The sequence below is a fragment of the Triturus cristatus genome, chromosome 4_2 (genome assembly GCF_964204655.1).
Source record: "Triturus cristatus chromosome 4_2, aTriCri1.1, whole genome shotgun sequence".
Taxonomy (NCBI): Eukaryota; Metazoa; Chordata; class Amphibia; order Caudata; family Salamandridae; genus Triturus; species Triturus cristatus.
The window spans coordinates 842,359,459-842,381,017 of record NC_140586.1 but is presented as its reverse complement, the minus strand read 5'-3'; the positions used below and the strand labels follow the sequence as shown (position 1 = coordinate 842,381,017).

General features: G+C 48.6%; 1 protein-coding gene across 1 annotated transcript in view; it reads right to left on the bottom strand.

Annotated features, from left to right (window-relative positions):
* The window catches only part of PTCH2 (patched 2), a 98,542-nt gene extending 94,223 nt beyond the window's left edge, over positions 1-4,319 (bottom strand). The window contains exon 1 of the mRNA XM_085602821.1: positions 3,712-4,319. Within this exon, the coding sequence (XP_085458947.1) occupies positions 3,712-3,867 (156 nt within the window). The 5' untranslated portion in view covers positions 3,868-4,319. The remainder of the gene's footprint in view (positions 1-3,711) is intronic.
* Between the last annotated feature and the right edge of the window lie 17,240 nt (positions 4,320-21,559).

The following is a 21,559-nucleotide window of genomic DNA, read 5'->3' as shown; positions in this document are numbered from 1 at the left end:
TATTCATAATCCAATATTAACGTAGGTAGCAGCCAAATGTGTGCGCAAACCTATCTGAGGCAGGTTACTGGCCACGTGCAAGACCCACAGTATGCACAAACCAATTAGACATGTTACTGGCCAGGACAGACTCAGACCCTCGTCGTTTAAGGTCTGTGATTGTTTGCAACACTTTTTATCACTGCCCAGAGTCTGACAACTTAGTCGTGGGTGGACCGCCCATTCTCGTTACATTTCACCACGTACCCGGTTTTAAAAAGGGCAGCCTGTATCCTTTCATTTGCATGACCCACTGGGTACAGAAGTGCTAGAAGTAAATATATGGATCCTGCCTAACCTGACGCCCAGAGAGGGGATCACAAAAGTTTTTCATCAAAGCTTTAGCTGCTTGCCTTGACGCTACACTCTTGCCACTGCCTCTTACCGGGCACATAATCACTGGTAACCCACTGGAAGTGCGATTCTAGGGGCGTGATTGGCAGCCTTGGAGAAAGAGTAGGTGGGCCATGGATGGGCCTTATACACCACCAAATTCCAGGGCAACCCCTCCATCGCCACCCACCCAGAAATGGAAGAAGGCTCACTGCAAGACCACAGAAGCAGAGGAGCCGAACCCCAAGCACCAAAGACTGGATCCACTTGGCCTCACCCACAGAAGTATTAGCTTCTGGCACGACATGCTTGTGTGATGGCCCCTTCCCACTTCCTCACAGAGCCTGTGGGCCAAGATGGACGTTAGCTCGTGGCAAATAATGGCAGCCATAGCCCACTCAGCCTCCCACTCTGCTAGCTGGAGCATGACCTGTGCAATGATTGACTTCTTTGTGAGTGACAGATGTCTTGGACGCACTCTTTGACAACAGACAACCAGAAGACACAGTGAGAACTCATCTTCTCCTTCCCAGATTAACTTTCTTAATAGCAAGGGGGCCCCTACTACAACCCAGGGACTGGACTCCCACTCGCACCCATGGGACCTCCACTCCTCACCAAGTGACACCTTCTCCACACTCAGAAGAATGGCTAACCCAAAGGGTCTCTCGTTTGCAGCTACAGAACTTCTGCTAGTATTTAAAGTGCTCCAAATCAGTAATACCTACACCAGCCTTCCGCTTGCCCCCATTGGGCTCCCACTGGCAACTACCAGCTACTGTTTCAAATCAGGGGGTCTTAACCACACACAAGGACTCTGCCGCCCACCCCGAGACCTGCCACTATCACCTCTGCAGCTCGGCTCCTTATCACAGAACCTGTAAACCACAGTCACGTCCATCAAGCAGGTATCTTCTTGACAGCCAAGGGACACCTTCTGGACACCCTTGGCATGTGCAGCCCTCAAAGGAAAACCACTGTCGACCAGAGCCGAGCAAGCCTACCAGACACGAGTGACAACCGGGCAATGACACGAAGAAAGGCTGAGAAGATGTCCGCCTCTACCCCATCTCCACCTAGAATCCTCATGTCACCAGCTCCTAAGAGCAATCCGTTACTGGGCGTGGCACTCACACGAGTCACTCATTGGGCAAGCGCCTCACGCTTGACAGCAGTGCTAATCACTAGGGATGACCCTCACGCGAGTGCACCATCACTCTTCTCACACCTGAGCACTGCTAATCACTGGGCAGGATTTAAAAGCCTCAAATCTCCCTTTTGTCTAGTGAACTTTCTGTTCTGGTTTGCACCCACTCACCTCTAGAATTTCCCATGTACATAAACTCGCCGAAGCCACGTGCCCCTTCTTATGAGGAAAAACAACGTGTTTTACTATTTCTCCCTCAACCATGTAAAATGTGCATTATTTACGAAGAGGACTAGCACTTGTTGAGGCCCTGGAGAGCGAAGTCTCGGTTTCCCCAGTTGAGCAAGTTGTGTGATTTGGACCAAACAGACTTGCAGCTCTGCACACCGGTTGTCGTGGTAAAACGGGGTGCGCTTGCAAACGAGGTACATCAGTAACATTTATCCATGCTAAAATACCGTCTCGGTCACATCGGTTGTTTTATTCCATTCTTTGGTCCATAACATGACTACACTGAGTTGCGCTCAGGTTGATGAACACCCTGGGGCAGATTTACAAGCCCCTTGAGCCACTTTTGCGTCACTTTTCCCATGTTAAAAATGACGCATAAGTGGCGCAAGGGCCTTGTAAATAAGCCCCCCGGTATTTACAGCGGCGCAAAGCTGCCCACATTGCCAGGGAATGCTATACGAAGCTACCTCGGCGCCTGTCTGTGTTGCCCAAGTTTACACTTCCATGTGCCTTACCACTTTCCCCCTCACCCTCCACCTTAGCCATCCGTATTTCACTGACTTGCCTGAGCTACGAAGGAAAAAGCACGCACCATGAAGTCCAGAGAAAATAAAACCCACCTCGCCCTCTAAACCAAACATGCAAGAGAGAGCTAAGGGGCGGAGGAAGACCCCCGCAGCCCCCAGCTGCAGTGCTCAAGGGAGAGCACCACGAAAGGAGGGCGGTGTCCCCTCCACAGCCTCTGACACCACCCAGGACCGCTAGTGGTGGAGGGGATGGGGACCACAGACCGGGGCTAATGGTTAGTAGCCCTGTGACCACCAGCTGGGATCCGAGGCGCTGGAGGGTGTCTGCTGCAAGCATGGCTCTCCTCCTGTCACCCACCCGCAGGCAGGCCGTGTGTGTGTGTGTGTGGGGGGGGGTGGGGTAGGCTGCTCTCGGAGGTGAGAAGTTAGCAGGCACGTCATCTGTGAGACACACAACACGGCCTCTTCCTCAGCAGACAGAGGCCCCCCGGATCCCAGGCACGTCTCCTGAGAGAGACACAACACGGCCGCTTCCTCAGCAGACAGAGGCCCCCGGATCCCAGGCACGTCTCCTGAGAGACACACAACACGGCCGCTTCCTCAGCAGACAGAGGCCCCCCGGATCCCAGGCACGTCTCCTGTGGTTGTGTTTTCTGGCTGGCCTTCTTTCACTCTACACTGAAGCAGAAGGTGGGGTGGCAGGGGCGGGACATTAGGAGCGGATACTGCTGACTTTACCACCTAACCTCCGAGGCTCGGATGAGGTAAAATGAGGTGTGTTTTATTCTCACATTTGCACCCTCCACCCGAACAGTGACTTTAACCTCTGCAAAGTCGCCCAGGAGTGTAACACGCGTGGACACTGGTGGCGGCCGGCAGCAGCAACCCCGACCCCGTGTTTACATAGAGGGTGGTCGTCTCGGCCGTCTCCGTGCACCCACTTCTGTTTTGGCAGAGTTAGCGGAACCCGGACCCATTCCGCGTCCCTCTCCCACAATGTGTGAGCCTAATGCGGGCACCCCTTTTGTTGCCACATAAGAGGCACCATGCCCCTGCTCGCCTGTGAGGCTGCCAGTGGTCCCCACACCCGGCTCTGCTCGCGGCGTCCTTATTGGCTCTTTAAATCACTAACATCTCTTTTTACTCAAGCAACGGCAAGCCCTCTACCTCCCAATCACGCACACCATCTTCACCAGGACCAAGCCCCCGAGCGGCGCTCCGGGCTGTCACCCACTGCTGACCCCGCGCCCCCTCACGTTCTCGAGTCTTTTTTTTTTTTAAAGGAGCGCCTCTTCTAATGCAAGGAGACGGGACTCTCTCTCTCGCTTCCGTTCGAGGATGCCGAGCTCCAGATGGTTTGAAAGACAACTTCCAGCACCTTGAAAAGTGGGTCACTCTCACCACACACTACCCCCCCACAGGGCACCCCCTTACCTTGGAGAGCTGCTTCAGGGCATAGGCAGCGTGGCAGTAGCCGGGTCTCCTCTGCAGGTCCGGGTTGACAGTCGGCGGTGCGGGGGCGCTGTACCCGGGGGGCTGCCCCCCAAACCCTCCTGGGGGCGCAGGGGGGGCCCGGAGATCCGATGCCATAGGGGATCCAAGCACAAGGGGGGAGCTGGTGGTGGTGGCGAGGAGAGGAAAACAAAATCACCAGCAGCAACAAAACGAAAGAAAATGACCCAAAGACACAACCAGAAAGAAAGTCAGCCGCAGGCGGTCAGGACAGATAATCCATGGAGGAAGGGGGCGCCAGGCAAAGGGGGCATCACGGAGGAGACCCCTCGCAGACCCACATTTTCGTCATCCCAGATCCTCGGAGACGCTCTGTTCCTTTTCCTCGTGATCGGTGCAAATTTCAAAAGTCGTAGAAGGAGCGGCGAAAACAACACCAATAGAAAATCAAAATTCAAAACCTGCACACACTCCAAGGAGGGGTCAGCTGCAACAAAAATATAAAAACCAAACCCCGGCCAGACATCGAAAATCAAGAGTGGAGAGAAAAAGGGCCGCTCTGGGGGTCTCGGAGCTCCTCTTCACAGGCAGTCGCACCAACATTTGGTGAGAAGCTGCCTCCAAGCAGATCTTGAAAAGAAGCGAGAGGGGGGAGGGAGGGGGCCGGCTGGGTGGGTGGGAGGTTTGGGATGGAAAAGGGCTCTGCCTCCCCCCATTGGCTGAGGAAGAGGCAAATTACCCCACAAGCATCTCCTATTATTAGCTGCTAAGCAACCGGAGGGAGAGACGAGACCACCCAAGCAGCCCCAGCCCTCCCTCCCGCCTGCCCGGGCTCTGCCGCCTCTCTCTCCCTCTGTCCTCAGATCAATATGGGGGGGGGGGGGGAGTTGGGGCGACGGGAAGGGGGGGGGGGGGCGGTAAACTGAGGGCTGGATTGAGAGGCTGAGGTGTTGGTGCGCTTCTGGTGTGAGGCAATGCTGTATAACATAGCACTATAGGAATGTAGCATAATAACATTTACGCATGATACACAATCATATCTCTCGTATCCCCCCCCACACAGCTAGCCCCGCGCAACCCATACTCATTTAATAACAGCGCAGCGCTGCAAACACACCCGCACTCAGGACTGCGCAGCGCTACACACCACGGAGAGCACTGCACATTCACCAGATACACACTACACAATCACACTGCACAATCATCAGACACACACATTTATGTATAAGTAACTTGAACTATGCTTGGACCAGCACAGACCACCAGGGTTGCACAGACATTTACAAACACACACGCCGTGAGCCAAGCACCACATACAAAATCACCACTACACATTGCCAGTACTATATAAACTGTCACTCCACCCACCCAGCAGCGCCCCACCTACATCACCAGCACAAAACATGCCTACAAGACCACACGCATTACGAGCAGCACAAACATCTGCGCACACAGCACGACAGACACCCAGCCATCACCACACCCAAGCGCGCAAACACACCCACTGGGTAATTAACACACAAAGCGCAATTCTAGCAGAAGAGTACTTCACCATAGACACAAACTCCACTGCACACACCTCTTACACACGCACATACAGAACACACACACCACTTACACCATAAGCACCCACACGCTCGGGATAAAACACGATAGCACTGCGCTTACCAGCGCAATGCACACACACACACAACGAGAAAACATAAACTACTCACAGCACCAGTGCAGTGTTTCAACATCAGCAGCTCCAGACTCACAAGCGTGCACCATTACACGCGCGCTGCAAACACCGCATACACTCGGTCACAACGACAACGCGCATATCATGCGCACATAAAAAGAGAAAACATAAACTACTCACAGCACCAGTGCAGTGTTTCAACATCAGCAGCTCCAGACTCACAAGCGTGCACCACTACACGCGCGCTGCAAACACAGCATACATTCGGTCATAACGACAACGCGCATATCATGCGCACATAAAAAGAGAAAACATAAACTACTCACAGCACCAGTGCAGTGTTTCAACATCAGCAGCTCCAGACTCACAAGCATGCACCATTACACGCGCGCTGCAAACACCGCATACATTCGGTCACAACGATAACGCGCATATCATGCGCACATAAAAAGAGAAAACATAAACTACTCACAGCACCAGTGCAGTGTTTCAACATCAGCAGCTCCAGACTCACAAGCATGCACCATTACACGCGCGCTGCAAACACCGCATACATTCGGTCACAACGATAACGCGCATATCATGCGCACATAAAAAGAGAAAACATAAACTACTCACAGCACCAGTGCAGTGTTTCAACATCAGCAGCTCCAGACTCACAAGCATGCACCATTACACGCGCGCTGCAAACACGGCATGCATTCGGTCATAACGATAACGCGCATATCATGCGCACATAAAAAGAGAAAACATGCCCACAGCATTCACGGCGGACACAAACCGAAGACGCAGCACACAAACAACTACACATCACCCCACGCACATATATTACCAGTTAAATGAACACAGCAGTCGCCTGTATCACCCATGCGCACGCGTGCACAGCAGACAACGCATCAACAACTGCGCACATATTACACACGCAAGCAGCACTACAGCAACAACGCACACCATACATAAGGAAACGCACAGCACATCGCCATCCCCATACACACACACACAGGCGAACCCAGACGCATATCCTAACAGCGCCTCATGCACAGCGTCACACATCACCGGCACCACACACACACACTGTTTATTATCCCAGCCTGACATGGCATTTATTGGGACAGCTGCAGAACTGGTATTTTTTCATTTATGTTGTTTTTATTGGAGAGACAGGGAACACAAACACATCTCCTGCCTCAATCCCAGACAAAGGGGGAGGACAGAGTGTTCCAGATGTGCCCTTCTGCATATTCCCCGGCCCCAACCACGCTTTTGTGCCACGCGTTATTTTCACAAATTGTGCTTTTGAGGGGTTGAGATATTTCACAGTGGGGTCTAGCACTAAGTAACCAGGGATTCTGAAAAACGTGGTTCTGGGCTCTTGACAATCCCGCTACACACAGGGTAACGTGCACAGGCTCGACAAGCCCCTCAGGAATGTTGTCATCCTTAAATCCAGGGGAGAGAGAACTCCCCAGCTCACGAGTCTTCACTTCAGTACTACCGTGTGCATAGGACTTCGTATGGATGTGACTTCGTATGGATGTGACTTCGTATGAATGTGACTTCGTATGGTTGTGACTTCGTATGGATGTGACTTCGTATGGTTGTGACTTCGTATGGATGTGACTTCGTATGGATGTGACTTCGTGTGGATGTTACTTCGTATGGATGTGACCTCGTGTGGATGTGACTTTGTGTGGATGTTACTTCGTATGGATGTGACTTCGTATGGATGTGACTTCGTATGGTTGTGACTTCGTATGGTTGTGACTTCGTATGGATGTGACTTCGTATGGATGTGACTTCGTGTGGATGTTACTTCGTATGGATGTGACCTCGTGTGGATGTGACTTTGTGTGGATGTTACTTCGTATGGATGTGACTTCGTATGAATGTGACTTCGTATGGATGTGACTTCGTATGGATGTGACTTCGTATGAAGTCTCGTATGGATGTGACTTCTTATGAATGTGACTTCGTATGGATGTGACTTCGTGTGGATGTGACTTCGTGTGGATGTTACTTCGTATGGATGTGACTTCGTGTGGATGTAACTTCGTATGGATGTGACTTCGTGTGGATGTGACTTTGTGTGGATGTTACTTCGTATGGATGTGACTTCGTATGGATGTGACTTCGTATGGTTGTGACTTCGTATGGATGTGACTTCGTATGGATGTGACTTTGTATGAATGTGACTTCGTGTGGATGTTACTTCGTATGGATGTGACTTCGTGTGGATGTGACTTTGTGTGGATGTTACTTCGTATGGATGTGACTTCGTATGAATGTGACTTCGTATGGATGTGACTTCGTATGGATGTGACTTCGTATGAAGTCTCGTATGGATGTGACTTCGTATGAATGTGACTTCGTATGGATGTGACTTCGTGTGGATGTGACTTCGTGTGGATGTTACTTCGTATGGATGTGACTTCGTGTGGATGTTACTTCGTATGGATGTGACTTCGTGTGGATGTGACTTTGTGTGGATGTTACTTCGTATGGATGTGACTTCGTATGAATGTGACTTCATTTGGATGTGACTTCGTATGGATGTGACTTCGTATGGATGTGACTTCGTATGAAGTCTCGTATGGATGTGACTTTGTATGAATGTGACTTCGTATGGATGTGACTTCGTGTGGATGTGACTTCGTGTGGATGTTACTTCGTATGGATGTGACTTCGTATGAATGTGACTTCATATGGATGTGACTTCGTATGAATGTGACTTCGTGTGGATGTTACTTCGTATGGATGTGACTTCGTGTGGATGTGACTTCGTATGGATGTGACTTCGTATGGATGTGACTTCGTGTGGATGTTACTTCGTATGGATGTGACTTCGTATGAATGTGACTTCGTATGGATGTGACTTCGTATGGATGTGACTTCGTGTGGATGTTACTTCGTATGGATGGGACTTCGTATGAATGTGACTTCGTATGGATGTGACTTCGTATGGGTGTGACTTCGTATGGTTGTGACTTCGTATGGATGTGACTTCGTATGGAGTATGAATGTGACTTCGTATGGATGTGACTTCGTATGGATGTGACTTCGTATGAATGTGACTTCGTATGGATGTGACTTCGTATGAATGTGACTTCGTGTGGATGTGACTTCGTATGGATGTGACTTCGTATGGATGTGACTTCGTATGAATGTGACTTCGTATGAATGTGACTTCGTATGGATGTGTCTTCGTATGGTTGTGACTTCATATGGATGTGACTTCGTATGGATGTGACTTCGTATGGAGTATGAATGTGACTTCGTATGGATGTGACTTCGTATGGAGTATGAATGTGACTTCGTATGGATGTGACTTCGTATGGATGTGACTTCGTATGGATGTGACTTCGTATGGAGTATGAATGTGACTTCGTATGGATGTGACTTTGTGTGGATGTTACTTCGTATGGATGTGACTTCGTATGAATGTGACTTCGTATGGATGTGACTTCGTATGGAGTATGAATGTGACTTCGTATGGATGTGACTTCGTATGGATGTGACTTCGTGTGGATGTGACTTCGTGTGGATGTTACTTCGTATGGATGTGACTTCGTATGGAGTATGAATGTGACTTCGTATGGATGTGACTTCGTATGGATGTGACTTCGTGTGGATGTGACTTCGTGTGGATGTTACTTCGTATGGATGTGACTTCGTATGGAGTATGAATGTGACTTCGTATGGATGTGACTTCGTATGGATGTGACTTCGTATGGATGTGACTTCGTATGGATGTGACTTCGTGTGGATGTGACTTCGTGTGGATGTTACTTCGTATGGATGTGACTTCGTATGGGTGTGACTTCGTATGGATGTGTTCTGTAGGAACAATGAAGGCTGGGCACGAGGCTGGTTCCCCTACACGGTGAGGTTCTTCACCTTGTGGAGTGACCCCCAGCACGCTGCTGTCCACACCAGTTTCGTGGGGGGCTGGTGGGGTACACATCTACATTATTGACACTAGAAAACCTGCCCTTAAACAGTAGCTGGGCCCCCTCCTTCTTCACGGTCCCCACAGGAGCCAAGAGGCCAGCGCCAGGACGGAGTGATTTCCCTCAGACCAGTAGACATGGCCTCATCAGCTCGTTCAAGTTCCACCCCTAACCTCGCCAAAGGGCCAGAAGGAAGTGTGTGCAGAGGCAGTCTCCCCTGACTGAAGGGAGTTTATCATTAAAGGGAGGTTGGCCTTTCCGCTAGTGCCCTCGAAGATGAATGAATACTGTCCCCTGCATCCAGCCAGTGACGTGTATGTGGCTTAAACCTGGAGAGGGAACTCTGTGCACCAGCCCAGGAGTTGCAATGCTTCTCAAGGCCAGGCATAGGTCTCCAGGAATTGTACTGCTGCTGCCACCTGCCCGAGCGCCAGAGGGCGCTGTGCTGCCCTGTGAGGAGCAAGGCACAGGTGACTGTCTCATCTGAAGGGAGTTATTCATTCCATTCACTGAAAAAAGAGTCTAGAGTTCGATGTAGGGACAGGATTAAAGGACTGCAAGTGTCATCGCCAAAGCACCACATAACACCTCTTCCTATGTCAGAGCCCATATTTGCCCATTTCCAACCAGGCTTGTCTCCTTGTCACAGTAGGCCTTAGGGTAGCATACTGTTGGTGGAAACAGGTAGTCTTGAATCTCTCAGAATCATTCTCTTAGCGCATATATTTTGTAGTTATCTTGTCTTACCAAATCCTCAACACTAATTCCCAACCACAACTGGCTTGTTGCAAGGTATCGGCCCCTGAAATGTTGGTATTTTCATTGGGTGTGCTATGGATATATGCAAAAATCCAGCAGCCTGCCTGCATTAGCCCTGAACATAAGATCTGTTTGGCCGATAATTGGCATTCTCTAAAATGTGCCCGGTGCCCACGCACTGACTATAGGGTCCCCAGTAGCCCCATTAAATGAGGTCATATTCTCTTGAACCTCTGGCAGCTACCAATGCCATCCTAAAATATAATTTCATGACTTGGGTGGGACCACTGTTAACTTTGGGTGGTGAGGAAATGAGTGATTTCATTTTTAGGACAGTTTTGTAGATTATCAGACACCTTTGGCTTGTGCTAATCAGCTCAGCTGTGTCGGCCTGATCCCCCAGGGTCGGCATGGATGTCGATTCACCACAATGCCAGGGGGTAGCGGAAGAGACATCATATACCCTTTGGCCTTAATGATATCATAGGAAGTGACATCATATCACTTTTGACTTCGTTTTTTTTTCCTCAGGAAATCGTTTAACATGATATTTACCTCAATGACATTATAATAATTGACACTGATTACGTGTCATCATTATTTCATGATTACTGTACCATAAAAACACAGACAAATGTCTATTCAAGATGCCTATTTCAGATTAAACCTACATTTTGGATCTTGCTTGATCTGCCACAGTTCTGGGGCATAACACGTGCCCTGAAATGTAGCAAGCGAGCAAAGCGAGTATGCCGAACCTCTTGAAAAGAAAGGGATCTAGTAGTACATTTAAAGCATCATTTTAATATAAAGTTGATAAAATGCTATGTTATTTACATTTATTATAGCGTACAACTCACCCATGGGCATGTCGGCGCTGTAGCAGTATCAGCAAGTGTCAGCAGAATGTGGAATAAAAGAATTTCGAATAAATGGGCTTCCAACAATTTCCTGAATTTGCAGTAGTTCGCACAAGTGCGTATATACAGAGAAAGCTCTTCCCCTGCATCTCGTTAAATGGATGCAGTGGACACACAATAGGGCTATAGTCTTTGAACGGACATTGATGAAATAATATTTCATTCCTTTTATATTGTGACAAGCCATTTAAACCTGACGCTCCCCAGATGTTGACCCCAATTTCCAATGTGTTCTATGGATAGATGCCCTCATATTTCAAAAATACCTCCATTATGCCACAGCCTACATTTTGTCATGGGTGCCCCATATGCCCTGGGTGCCCCCAATGTACAGGTGCCATCATTTTGCCATTTATGCTGTTCACATACTATAGGTGACCATTATTAAAAAAAAAAATGACCTCTGTAGGCCATGGTGACAATGTTGTCAAGGTTGGCACACTCCTGTATGTCAGACTGCCCTCCTTTATGCCAGGAATTACCTCCAACGTGCTAGTACCAGCATTTGCCAGGGGTGCCCCCATGCGAAAAATTTTATCACGTATGCCAGCATTTTCCACTGATGCCCCATATGCAATAATTACCTCTGATATGCCAGTACCAGTATTTTACCATGCGTGCCCATTATGCCAAGAATGACTGCCAGTGCCAGTATTTTGTCACAGGTGTTTGTCATGTTAAGAATTGCCCCAAGTATGCCAGCGCCAGTATTTTGCCATGGGTGTTTCAGTAAGACAGGTATTATAAGTATTCCAAGGCCAACGATAGACTCACAAGCACAACACCACATTTTATTGTATTGTAATTGCATTTATATAGCGCTTACTACCCCAAAGCGCTTTTTCTGCGAGTAGCATGCTACTCTCGGACTCATAAAGGATTAGTGTTGAATTAGTATGGTGAAATATGAAAGTAATTAAAGTGGTAGATCGTTTAGTCAGTTATTTGGATTTGGAAGGATAGCGGAAGGATAGAAGAGGAAAAAAGGTTTGTATTTATATAGCGCTTGTTACCCCTAATGGGGTGTTAAAGTGCCTTTTTTGTTTTGTTTGGGGCAGTAGCACACTACTCCGGAAACCCATAAAGGATTAGTGGGGAATTAGTATGGTGAAATATGAAAGTAATTTGAGTGGTGGATATCAGTCAGTTATTTGGAGTGAGAAGGATAGCGGAGGGATAGAAGGGGTAGAAAGGTTTGCATTCCTATAGAGCTTGTTATCCCATAAGTGGTGTTGATGCGCTTTTCTGGCGTGTAGCACGCTACTCCGTAACCCATAAAGGATTAGTGTTGAAAATTAGTATAGTGAAATATAAAGTAATTTGAGTGGTGGATATGTTATTCATTTATTTGGATAGAGAAGGGTAGCGGCAGGATAGAAGAGGGAAAGATGTTTGTAATCATATAGCGCTTACTACCCCTGATGGGGTATGAAGCGCTTTTTTGGTGAGTAGCACGCTACTCCGGAACCCATAACGGATTAGTGTTGAATTAGTATAGTGAAATATGAAAGTAATTTGAGTGGTGGATATTTTAGTCAGTTATTTGGATTGAGAAGGGTTCAGGAGGGTTAGAAAAGGGAAATGGTTTGTATTTATATAGCGCTTGTAACCCTGATGGGGTGTTGAAGCGCTTTATTGGCGAGTAGCACCCTACTCCGGAACCCATAAAGGATTAGTGTTGAAAATTAGTATAGTGAAATATGAAAGTAGTTTGAGTGGTGGATGTGTTATTCGGTTGGATAGAGAAAGGTAGCGGAGGGATAGAAGAGGGAAAAAGGGAAAAAGGTTTGCATTTATATAATGCTTGCTTACCTCTGATGAGGTGTTGAAGCGCTTTTTAGGCGGGTAGCACAGTACTCTGGAACCCATAAAGGATTAGTGGTGAGTTAGTATAGTGGAATATGGAATTTGAGAAGTGAACATGTTAGTCTGTTATTTTGATTGAAAAGGATAGTGGAGGGATAGGAGAGTGAAGGATTTTGATTATTTTATTTTTTGGAGGTCATAGCAGTAGGAGGAGGCTTTTGGATGTGTAAAAAGGGGTTGTGCAGGGGAAGAGTCAGGGAAGAGTTTAGAAAGGTTTGTTTTGGGAATCGGTATAGTAAAAGAGGTGTCAGATAATGCAAGGAGGGGTAGAGTAAGGGAGAGTCTAGAAAGGGTTATTTTGGTGATCATAGTAGTGGTATGGGGTTTGGTATAAAGGAGTGAGTGGGTGTAGAGGATATATTGATAGATGTATAGGGTGAGAAACAGGGTAGTGCATTGGAAAGAAGGTAGAAAGAAGATCGAGATGAGTCAGAAAAGTTGGGTCAGAAGATATATTGAGAGAAATATAGGGTGAAAAATAGGGTAGTGCATTGGATATGCTGAATTAGAAGAAAGTGATAAATATATATATCTATGAGTACATTGAAAGTATATAGATGCATAAAGGAGGTAGGTATATGTAGATTAAAGATATTGATAGAGGTACAGGATGAGAAATAGGGTAGTGCATTGGATATGCTTTTCAGGAGGAAAGTAACAAACACACAGATCAAAGTACATTGAAGGTACATAGATGTACAATGAAAGAAGTACATGTAGACCAACGATGCACCAGATAAACTCCGGTTTTCAAGTGTTATTGTACTTTATTATTATTGTTTTCAACATAATTATTCCACATGTTTATAAAAAAAAATATACAAAAATAGGTACATCTCTATAGTAAAAATAAATGATTATATACAGAGGGATATGCTGTTAATTTCTCTTTGCGAATGGTGCTTATGTGGGGAAGAGCCAATTCTTGAGCAGTTTTCTGAGGATAAGGTGGCTGTCTGTGGATCTAATGTTGGTGGGTAAAGAGTTCCATAGTTTGGCTGCTTGAACAGAGAAGGATGTGCCACCCATGGTTTTTTCTTGTATCTTGGTCTTTTGAGGCGAGGTGCCATTTTAGAACGGAGGTTCCTTTGTTGAATGTGTTTGGTGATTTTATTCCTGATGAAGAGCTGTCCCATTCCATGTATTGCTTTGTGGGTGATACAAAGCAGCTTGAACGTGGATCTTCTGGCAACTGGTAACCAATGTAGGGCTTTCAAGGCAGGTGAGATGTGGTCTCGTGGTTTGATATGCAAGAGTAGTCCGGCAGCCAAGTTCTGAATCCGTTGTAGTCTTTTCATCGTCGTTAAAGGTGATCCGTGGTAGAGGCTATTGGCGTAATCGAGTTTGGACAGAACAAGGGTGATGGTAGCTTGGACCTTGTGTGGAAATCCCAAATGAGGGAAAATTTGTCGCTGCGTTTTTATAGTGACAAAGCTTCATCTTGCTTGTTTATCCACTTGGGCATTCATCAATAGCTTGGAGTCCATGGTCATTCCGAATTTTCTTACTTCCTTCGATATTTTAGGTGGTGATCCCAGTCTATCAGGCCAGGCGGCAAGCGGGTCATAATGTTTCCAATCGCCGCATGTGAGTATTTCCGTTTTGGAAGCATTCAATTTAAGGTGGCTCCAAGTCATCCACTGGTTGACAGCTCTGAGTCAACTGAAAATTGGGGAGTTTCCAATGTCTTTGGGGCATTCCAGTTGAAGGAGTATTTGTGTGTCATCTGCATGGTTATAGCACGTGAGGTGAAATTGATTGATCAGTACCGGTAGTGACTTCACGTAGATGTTGAAAAGCATGGGCAAGATGATAGATCCTTGAGGGACCCCTGCTTTTGTGGAGTATGGTTTGGATGAGAAAGGTGGGGTATGGATGACATTAGTTCTGTTTCGAAGGTAGGACGCAATCCAGTCTAGAGCAGTTCCTTCTATGCCGGCTTCATAGAGTCTTTGTTTCAGAGTGTCATGGCCAACCGTGTCAAAGGCAGCCGAGAGGTCCAAAGGAGAAGCGTAGCAACCCCGTTGCGGTCTACTGTGTTCTTCAGGTCATCCCAGAGGGCAAGGAGGGCAGATTATGTGCCTCTTCCCGGACGGAAACCTGTTTGGAAGTCTGAAAGTATGTCATTCTCTTCAATGAATTGTGACATCTGGGCAAACTCTGCTCTTTCTATCAGTTTGCCCAGGGAAGGTCCATTTGTAATGGGTCTGTAGTTGTCAGGGTCAGCGGGTCCAAGTCTGTTTTCTTCAGTAAAGGGCGAATGTATGACTTTTTGAGTTATTCTGGAAATATTCCGGTTGTTCAGGAATCATTGATGATTCTTCTTACTGAAGTGGCAGCAGAGGTTGTTAAAAGAATAGTCTTGAAAGTTTGTGGTGGACAGGAGTCAAAAGGGCTGCCGGCTGGCCTGCTTCCTTTGACCAGGTCCATAAATTAATCGTATGAGATGTGTTGGAAGGAACGGAGAGGCTGGGTTAGAGTATTCTTGGATTGTTGTTTTGTCAAAGGGTTAGTGCTGGTGCTTTGTCTCTGTTTTAAGTATGAGTCCATCGTGGCTGCTTTGTCAGTGTAATGATTTGCCAGTTTGTCTGTGAAATCTTGAGTAACAGGATGATTTTCTTCTGGGCAATTTGATTTTACGAAATTCATTGAGTATTTTATAGAATTCTTTATTTGCACATTTAGCATTTTGAAATTTGTCTGAATAGTGCCTTTTCTTAGCTTTTTTGATAGCTGACTTGTATAATCTGTTACTTTTCTGTGGGTGAAGTTTGTCTTGTTTGGCGTTTGTTTTGAGCCATGAACATTGCAGCTTTCTAATTTGTTTTTTTATGTCTTTTATCTCTATGTTTCTCCAAGGCGCTTTTTTACTTTTGTTCTGTTGTGTGGTTTTGAGTGGTATCAGGATGTCAACGGCTTCCTGTAGCCTCCCATATTATTTTTTAACAAAAATGATTGTTTCCAGATTTGTACTGGATGTTAGTTGTTTTTCTAAGTGTTCCAAATTGAGTTTGTTCCACGGTCGATAGGTGGATTGACGTAAGGTAGTTTTAGGTGAGTCGCTTAGTGTTGTTTTATGTTGGAAAGCAAGCAAGTGGTGGTGTGACCATTTGACTGGAGTTCTATTTTGAAAGGTAACTAGTTCAGTATTAGCAAAAATGACATCTAGGATATGTCCAGCGATGTGTGTGGGTTTGTGGACAATATGATGCAGGTTTAGTGCGTCTAGGCCAGTGATTATTGTTTTTGGATGGGTCATATTGGGTTTGTGAAACCAAATGTTGAGGTCACCCAGAACGCATAGTTTGGAGTGTATTGTTATCATTGAAAGTGCGTCTGGGAATGTCGCCTTGCTAGGTGGAGGTCTGTAGAGGAGCAGGAAGTTACAGGAGGAAGACGGTGTAGGATTGTATCTGGTGAGAAGCGCCTCACAATTCTTTATGGTGATGTCGTCAACTTTAGTGATATGTAATGTTTGCCTGAACACAACAGCTAGACCACCTCCTCTTTTGCCTATACGATTTTGGGTGATCATTTGATAGCCTAGAGGAACAGCTTCATGCAGGACTGGAGCCATATTATCTCCCAACCATGGTTCAGTTACTGTTGGACCCGGCCTCGTAGGATGGCCCTCCGTGCCCCCGCACCACCGAAACCTGGTGCCTGCAGCCCTAGCACGCGGCCCAGCCGACCTTTCCCACCAGGACACCTGCGCCAACTCCGGACATCCCCGTCCATGGCCTCTCTCCTTTCGGCCACCCCGGGCCCGCGTGCCCACTCCCTGCAACAAGATGGCCGCCCGGCCCCAGCGCGACCCGGGCCTAGAGGCGCCACTCCGGCTGGAGGACATCACGCTTCCAGGGGATGAGAGAGGGAGGAGCAGTTTCTATCGCACCTCTGAACTCCCCTGGGATGATGGGTTTCGATCGGCCCTCCGGCCTCCCTGCGGGCTGGCTCCGTGCCTGCTGGGTGTCTGGGACTCCTCCCGACCCGGCCCTGAAAGGATCAAAAGACAATAGCAGGAAACCCCGACAAGCGGCCCCCAGGTGACAAGACCCCTGCCTGCGCAGACTCCGGACATCAAAGCAGGGTCGACCTATAACAAGGGGTGCTCTGAGACTGTCCGGCAGATTCGACGCTGGAACAACGAGAGCCTGCTGACGTGGTCGCGGCTCCTGGAACTGAAACCTGCCTGAGCCCTGCTGAGTGACTCGCGGCTCCCTGAAGATCGTAAGACCTCCGAACTTGTACCTGAGCCCTGCTGAGTGACTCGCGGCTCCCTGAAGATCGTAAGACCTCCGAACGTGTACCTGAGCCCTGCTGAGTGACTCGCGGCTCCCTGAAGATCGTAAGACCTCCGAACTTGTACCTGAGCCCTGCTGAGTGACTCGCGGCTCCCCCAGACTCTCACGGTCCCGCCGGACCCCGACTCCGACCACCTATCCCCCAGCTCAAGGATTGTGAGCTGTGCGCCGGATACGTCCCTGCTGTGAACCGTTACCAAAGACTGTCCCGCTACCCCCTACCTTTCCGAGACTCTTGAGCCCGTGCTCACCTTGTACATATTTGCAGTGATACCTATTTGATAAAGCTTGTTTCTGAGAATACCCAGTGTGGTCTCTCTGTATCGTGTGGTGCCAGAAGTACGATCCTAGTTACGAGATTCCTTCCCCTGGGGAATCTCTCGCCAGTGCCCGGCTACGATACAACACGGGTGGGACTCAGGGAAGTCAGGACCCCCTTTCCGGGCTCCTCTGGGGTCACCGTCTAACAGTTACGAATTGTGTAGGAGAGTACGATCTGCTTCTTATAGTTACCCCCACTTTTTGCTGATGTTTCACTGTTTTCGACTTAGTCTTGCTGGAATCCTGCTATCCAGGACCCAAGCCTAGCTGCTTTCTCCTCTAAACTGATTGCATGTACTTTAGGTGCACCACAGATTGGATTCTGGGATACACTTAGAAGTCCCCAGTATATGGTATACTATATACCTAGGGCATATGTACCCAAGAGGCCTCTCAGGGGCTGCAGCGTGTATTATGCCATCCCTGGGAGACCATTCAAAATGACACAACAGGTCTGCTACAGCAGCCTGTGTAATGTGGTGCATGCACCCTGTACTTAGATATAGGTTCATTATATCTACTCCATATCACTGCACATATAAACCTATCAGTGACCCCTATGGCAGGCCTTATCTATCCTGAAGGCAGGGTGCTGGGTTTTATGTGAAAGGGTGCACCTGCATGAGCAGAGCCCCTCTGCAGCCTTCGGAACCTCTATTCCGGGGTTGTTTGTGATGCTGCCAACCATATACTCTTAAGTGCATTATAAACTCGCGGTAAATGCTAACTTTAAAACAGCTGCATGGTAACATGTTGTGTTTGGTGTCAAACACCTTGGAATCATACCTCCACACCAGTAACTGGTGTGGAAGGTATGATTTCACCCTCCTAGATGGAGAAATATGACAACACCTGTACATCCGGTACCAGCTTTACAAATCCTGGCATTACAAAATGGATGCTGCCAGCCACAGACACGAGTCTTCCCTCCTGCTGCTGAACGAAACTCCGGCAGGGGACAGCTGGACAATAAGTTTCCTGTCACTGGGAGGTGTGACCACCTCCCAGACAGGCTTTAATGTATTGGGGCTGGGTGGGTTCACTCTGAGAGTGCTTTGATGTCTGCACTGGGGGCACATTTAATGTCCCTGTGCATAGTCCAGCTCAAACCGGTTGCAGGAGCCATTTGCTCCTGCTCTGGCGCGAAACTGGACAAAGTGTTAAATGGTAGCGGCAGTTTCAGTCGATAACCTTTCAAGGATTTGCCCGGCGGTAATCGCCTCTCATACCACTCGATGATTTACCAATAAAAGAGGCAGGCGCCGGAGACTGGAAGGCAGGAAACAAAGTTTTATTCCGTCGGAGCAGAACACATCAGATCAGACAGCAAGGTATCGTCACGAGGTGCTCTAACCGCATCTCTGAGACCTGGTCTCTTATACACCGGTTTATTGCTTTATTACATATAGTACATTCTTGAGATTCTCTTGATGCCTGAAAGAACATCCCCTGAAGCCCCGGCTCAGATCCGATCCCACACATAGTTACAGTAGAGGTTCCCACCCTACCCGCAGTGGGAGATGGCTATCGCGCAGCAGGGAATTCCGCTAATTCCCGGGGGTATGTGCAACCGGCCGGGTCTCAGGGGGTAGGGGCTTTGATCTACTGTAATCCCTTTGATGCGGGGTGTTTCCCTTACAGTAGGGGCAATAAACTGCATCCGCAGGGCTAGGTGATGGCCTGGGACCAGTTCGGACAATGGGGCGCAGAGGAAGGGGGTTATCAAAGGAGAGGCATGACCATGTATGGGTTGTCGGTCGGAAGTGGTTCCGTAGCAGGGTCGCGCAGAAGGAGAGGGTTTATGGCCTGTATGAGAGAGCGGGGGTGGCCGGCGCGCGGGGGATGCTCGCAGCGCCGGGGGAAAGCGCTGGCGATCGAGAGTGAGCGGGGAGAGAGAGAGGGGTGCCTAAAATGGCGACCGTGCATTTGCTATGCGTGGCGCTGGGGAGAGGCAAGATGGCGCAGATAATGTTCAGTTTGCACGCTAAATTTCCACAGTCCTCCCTTTTAACATGTCTCGCCAGCTTGCCTAGTTCGGATCTATCCCCATAATACCCCGTACCTCCACCTCATTCAGAGCTTTCATCCGCTCTGTTTCAAAGTCCAAAGTCTTAGGGCAGATGCAGTTCATAAAAAGCGAACATAAAGGCGGCAGACACTGAATCCCCCAAGCAACATCCACATAGTATCACGATTGGTATGAGGATAAATGAAAACAGCCTCCATCCCCAACCTTTAATAGTGTCCCAAAACCAACTCCCCAGTGACCATTCTTCTTGCTCTTGATGGACCTCTGTGGACAGTCTATGGAGGTGTTCAATTGCTTTGTAGACTGAGGGTGAGTTGTCTGGTACGTAGGTGCAACAGCTGGACCCAATGATGCGGCATGCTCCTCCACGATCAGCCAGAACCACATCTAGAACGAGGCGGTTCTGAAGGGCCACTAAGCGGACGGCCTGGAGCTCGGCGGTGTTGTTGGCGAGGGCGCCAGCCGTAATGTTCATTGCCGTTTCGACTGCCTGGGTTAAGCGGATGGCACGGCTGTTTGCCATTGGGCCCCAGAGTGGAACAAGGCCTTTGACTGCGTCCATGAACTGTGCTCCGGTGGAGTCGGCCTGCACAATGTCTTTGGCCCGTTTCTGTCGGTGATGGTTTGCTGGAGCCACATACGTTGGAGGAAGGACAAAGGCGATGTAGCAGGTGCCTCCCCAACCTTTCGGGAGCCAGGTGTAGGCCTTAGTACCACAGACGAAGTACATATTCGGGGAGGCAACAAAGGAGGGTGGGTCAACTGAGTCCAATGTTCGGGTGATGAGGCAGGAGCTGTGGCCCACCAGCTGTGTCCCCAGGCCTTCGAGGCATACAGATCCAGTGATGTTGATGACGGACAGGGCCACTGTTAGGGTGGCGGCTGTCCGTTTTCGGAGGTAAGAGAAGGTGGGTCTGGCTGGATTGTTGAACACTTGCATTTCAACTCGTTCTTTGGCAGGGATGTCCATGTGAAAGGAAGTGTTCGATCTCAGAGGGCAGAAGAGGGCGGAGGTTCTACCAGTTTTGTTCAGCCAGAACCCATGGTAGAAGTGTGACATGGTTCTGCCGGAAGTGGCATTGTCCTTGTAGCTCTCCTGCAGAAGGATCAGCCAGGCGAGGCAGGAACCATGGACAGAAAAAGGTGAAGGGATGAAAGGGATTGAGTGCCCAGTGGCATGTGGTAGCAATCCACAGATTCAGCAGTTAGTGGCGTTGGTGGCAAGATTGTGTTGGTGGAGCAACTGCACAAAAGAGTTATTCCAGAACTCCTTACGCCTTTCTCGGAGTTGAGGTGAAAGTGAGATCAGATGGTGCTCCTTCGTGGTGGTAAGTTGAACGGTGGTCAGCAATGTCTTATGAGCGGGTGTGTTCTCCTCCATGATCCAGAAGGTGACCATGAGGAGAAGGCAAAAGAGAAGGGTAATAAAAAGTGTTATAGTCTTAAAGCTGTGCATTCGGTCAGTCTTTGGGTTTCTGTAGGGGATCTTCGGACGTCCGGTTGCTTCCATCACCTTCATGTCGGGCGCTTCCATCACCTTCGAGAGACTCGGTAGCGGGCAGAACCACGGACTTTGCTTAGTTTCTCTCCTGGTGGCCTTTGAAGTGACTAGGCTACCGCTCTGAGATTTCCACTTAGCCTGTGGTCTGCTTAGCCGAAGTTCTCTCCTTTCGTCGCAAGTTATACCCTTCTTTGGATGGCACAGTGGGATCGGGATATTCAATCAATTCAAGTGTCTCTGTATCCGGGCAGCGGCTCAGGGATGGTCGGTCTTTGTTCAGGAGTTCCTCTTGGGCGGTGACGTTGTCCGTGGTTGTCAGGGTCGGTGATATCTTCTTGCAGTGGTGTGCATGCAGCCAATTGCGTTTCCCCTCCACTCGAAGAGCTGTTCGGGTGGTGATCAGGACTTGCAGGGGGCCCGTCCACCGGGGCTCCAGACTCTTGGTGCGCTGGAAGTTACGCACTAAGACGAAGTCACCGGGTTGGATGTCGTGTCCCGGGCC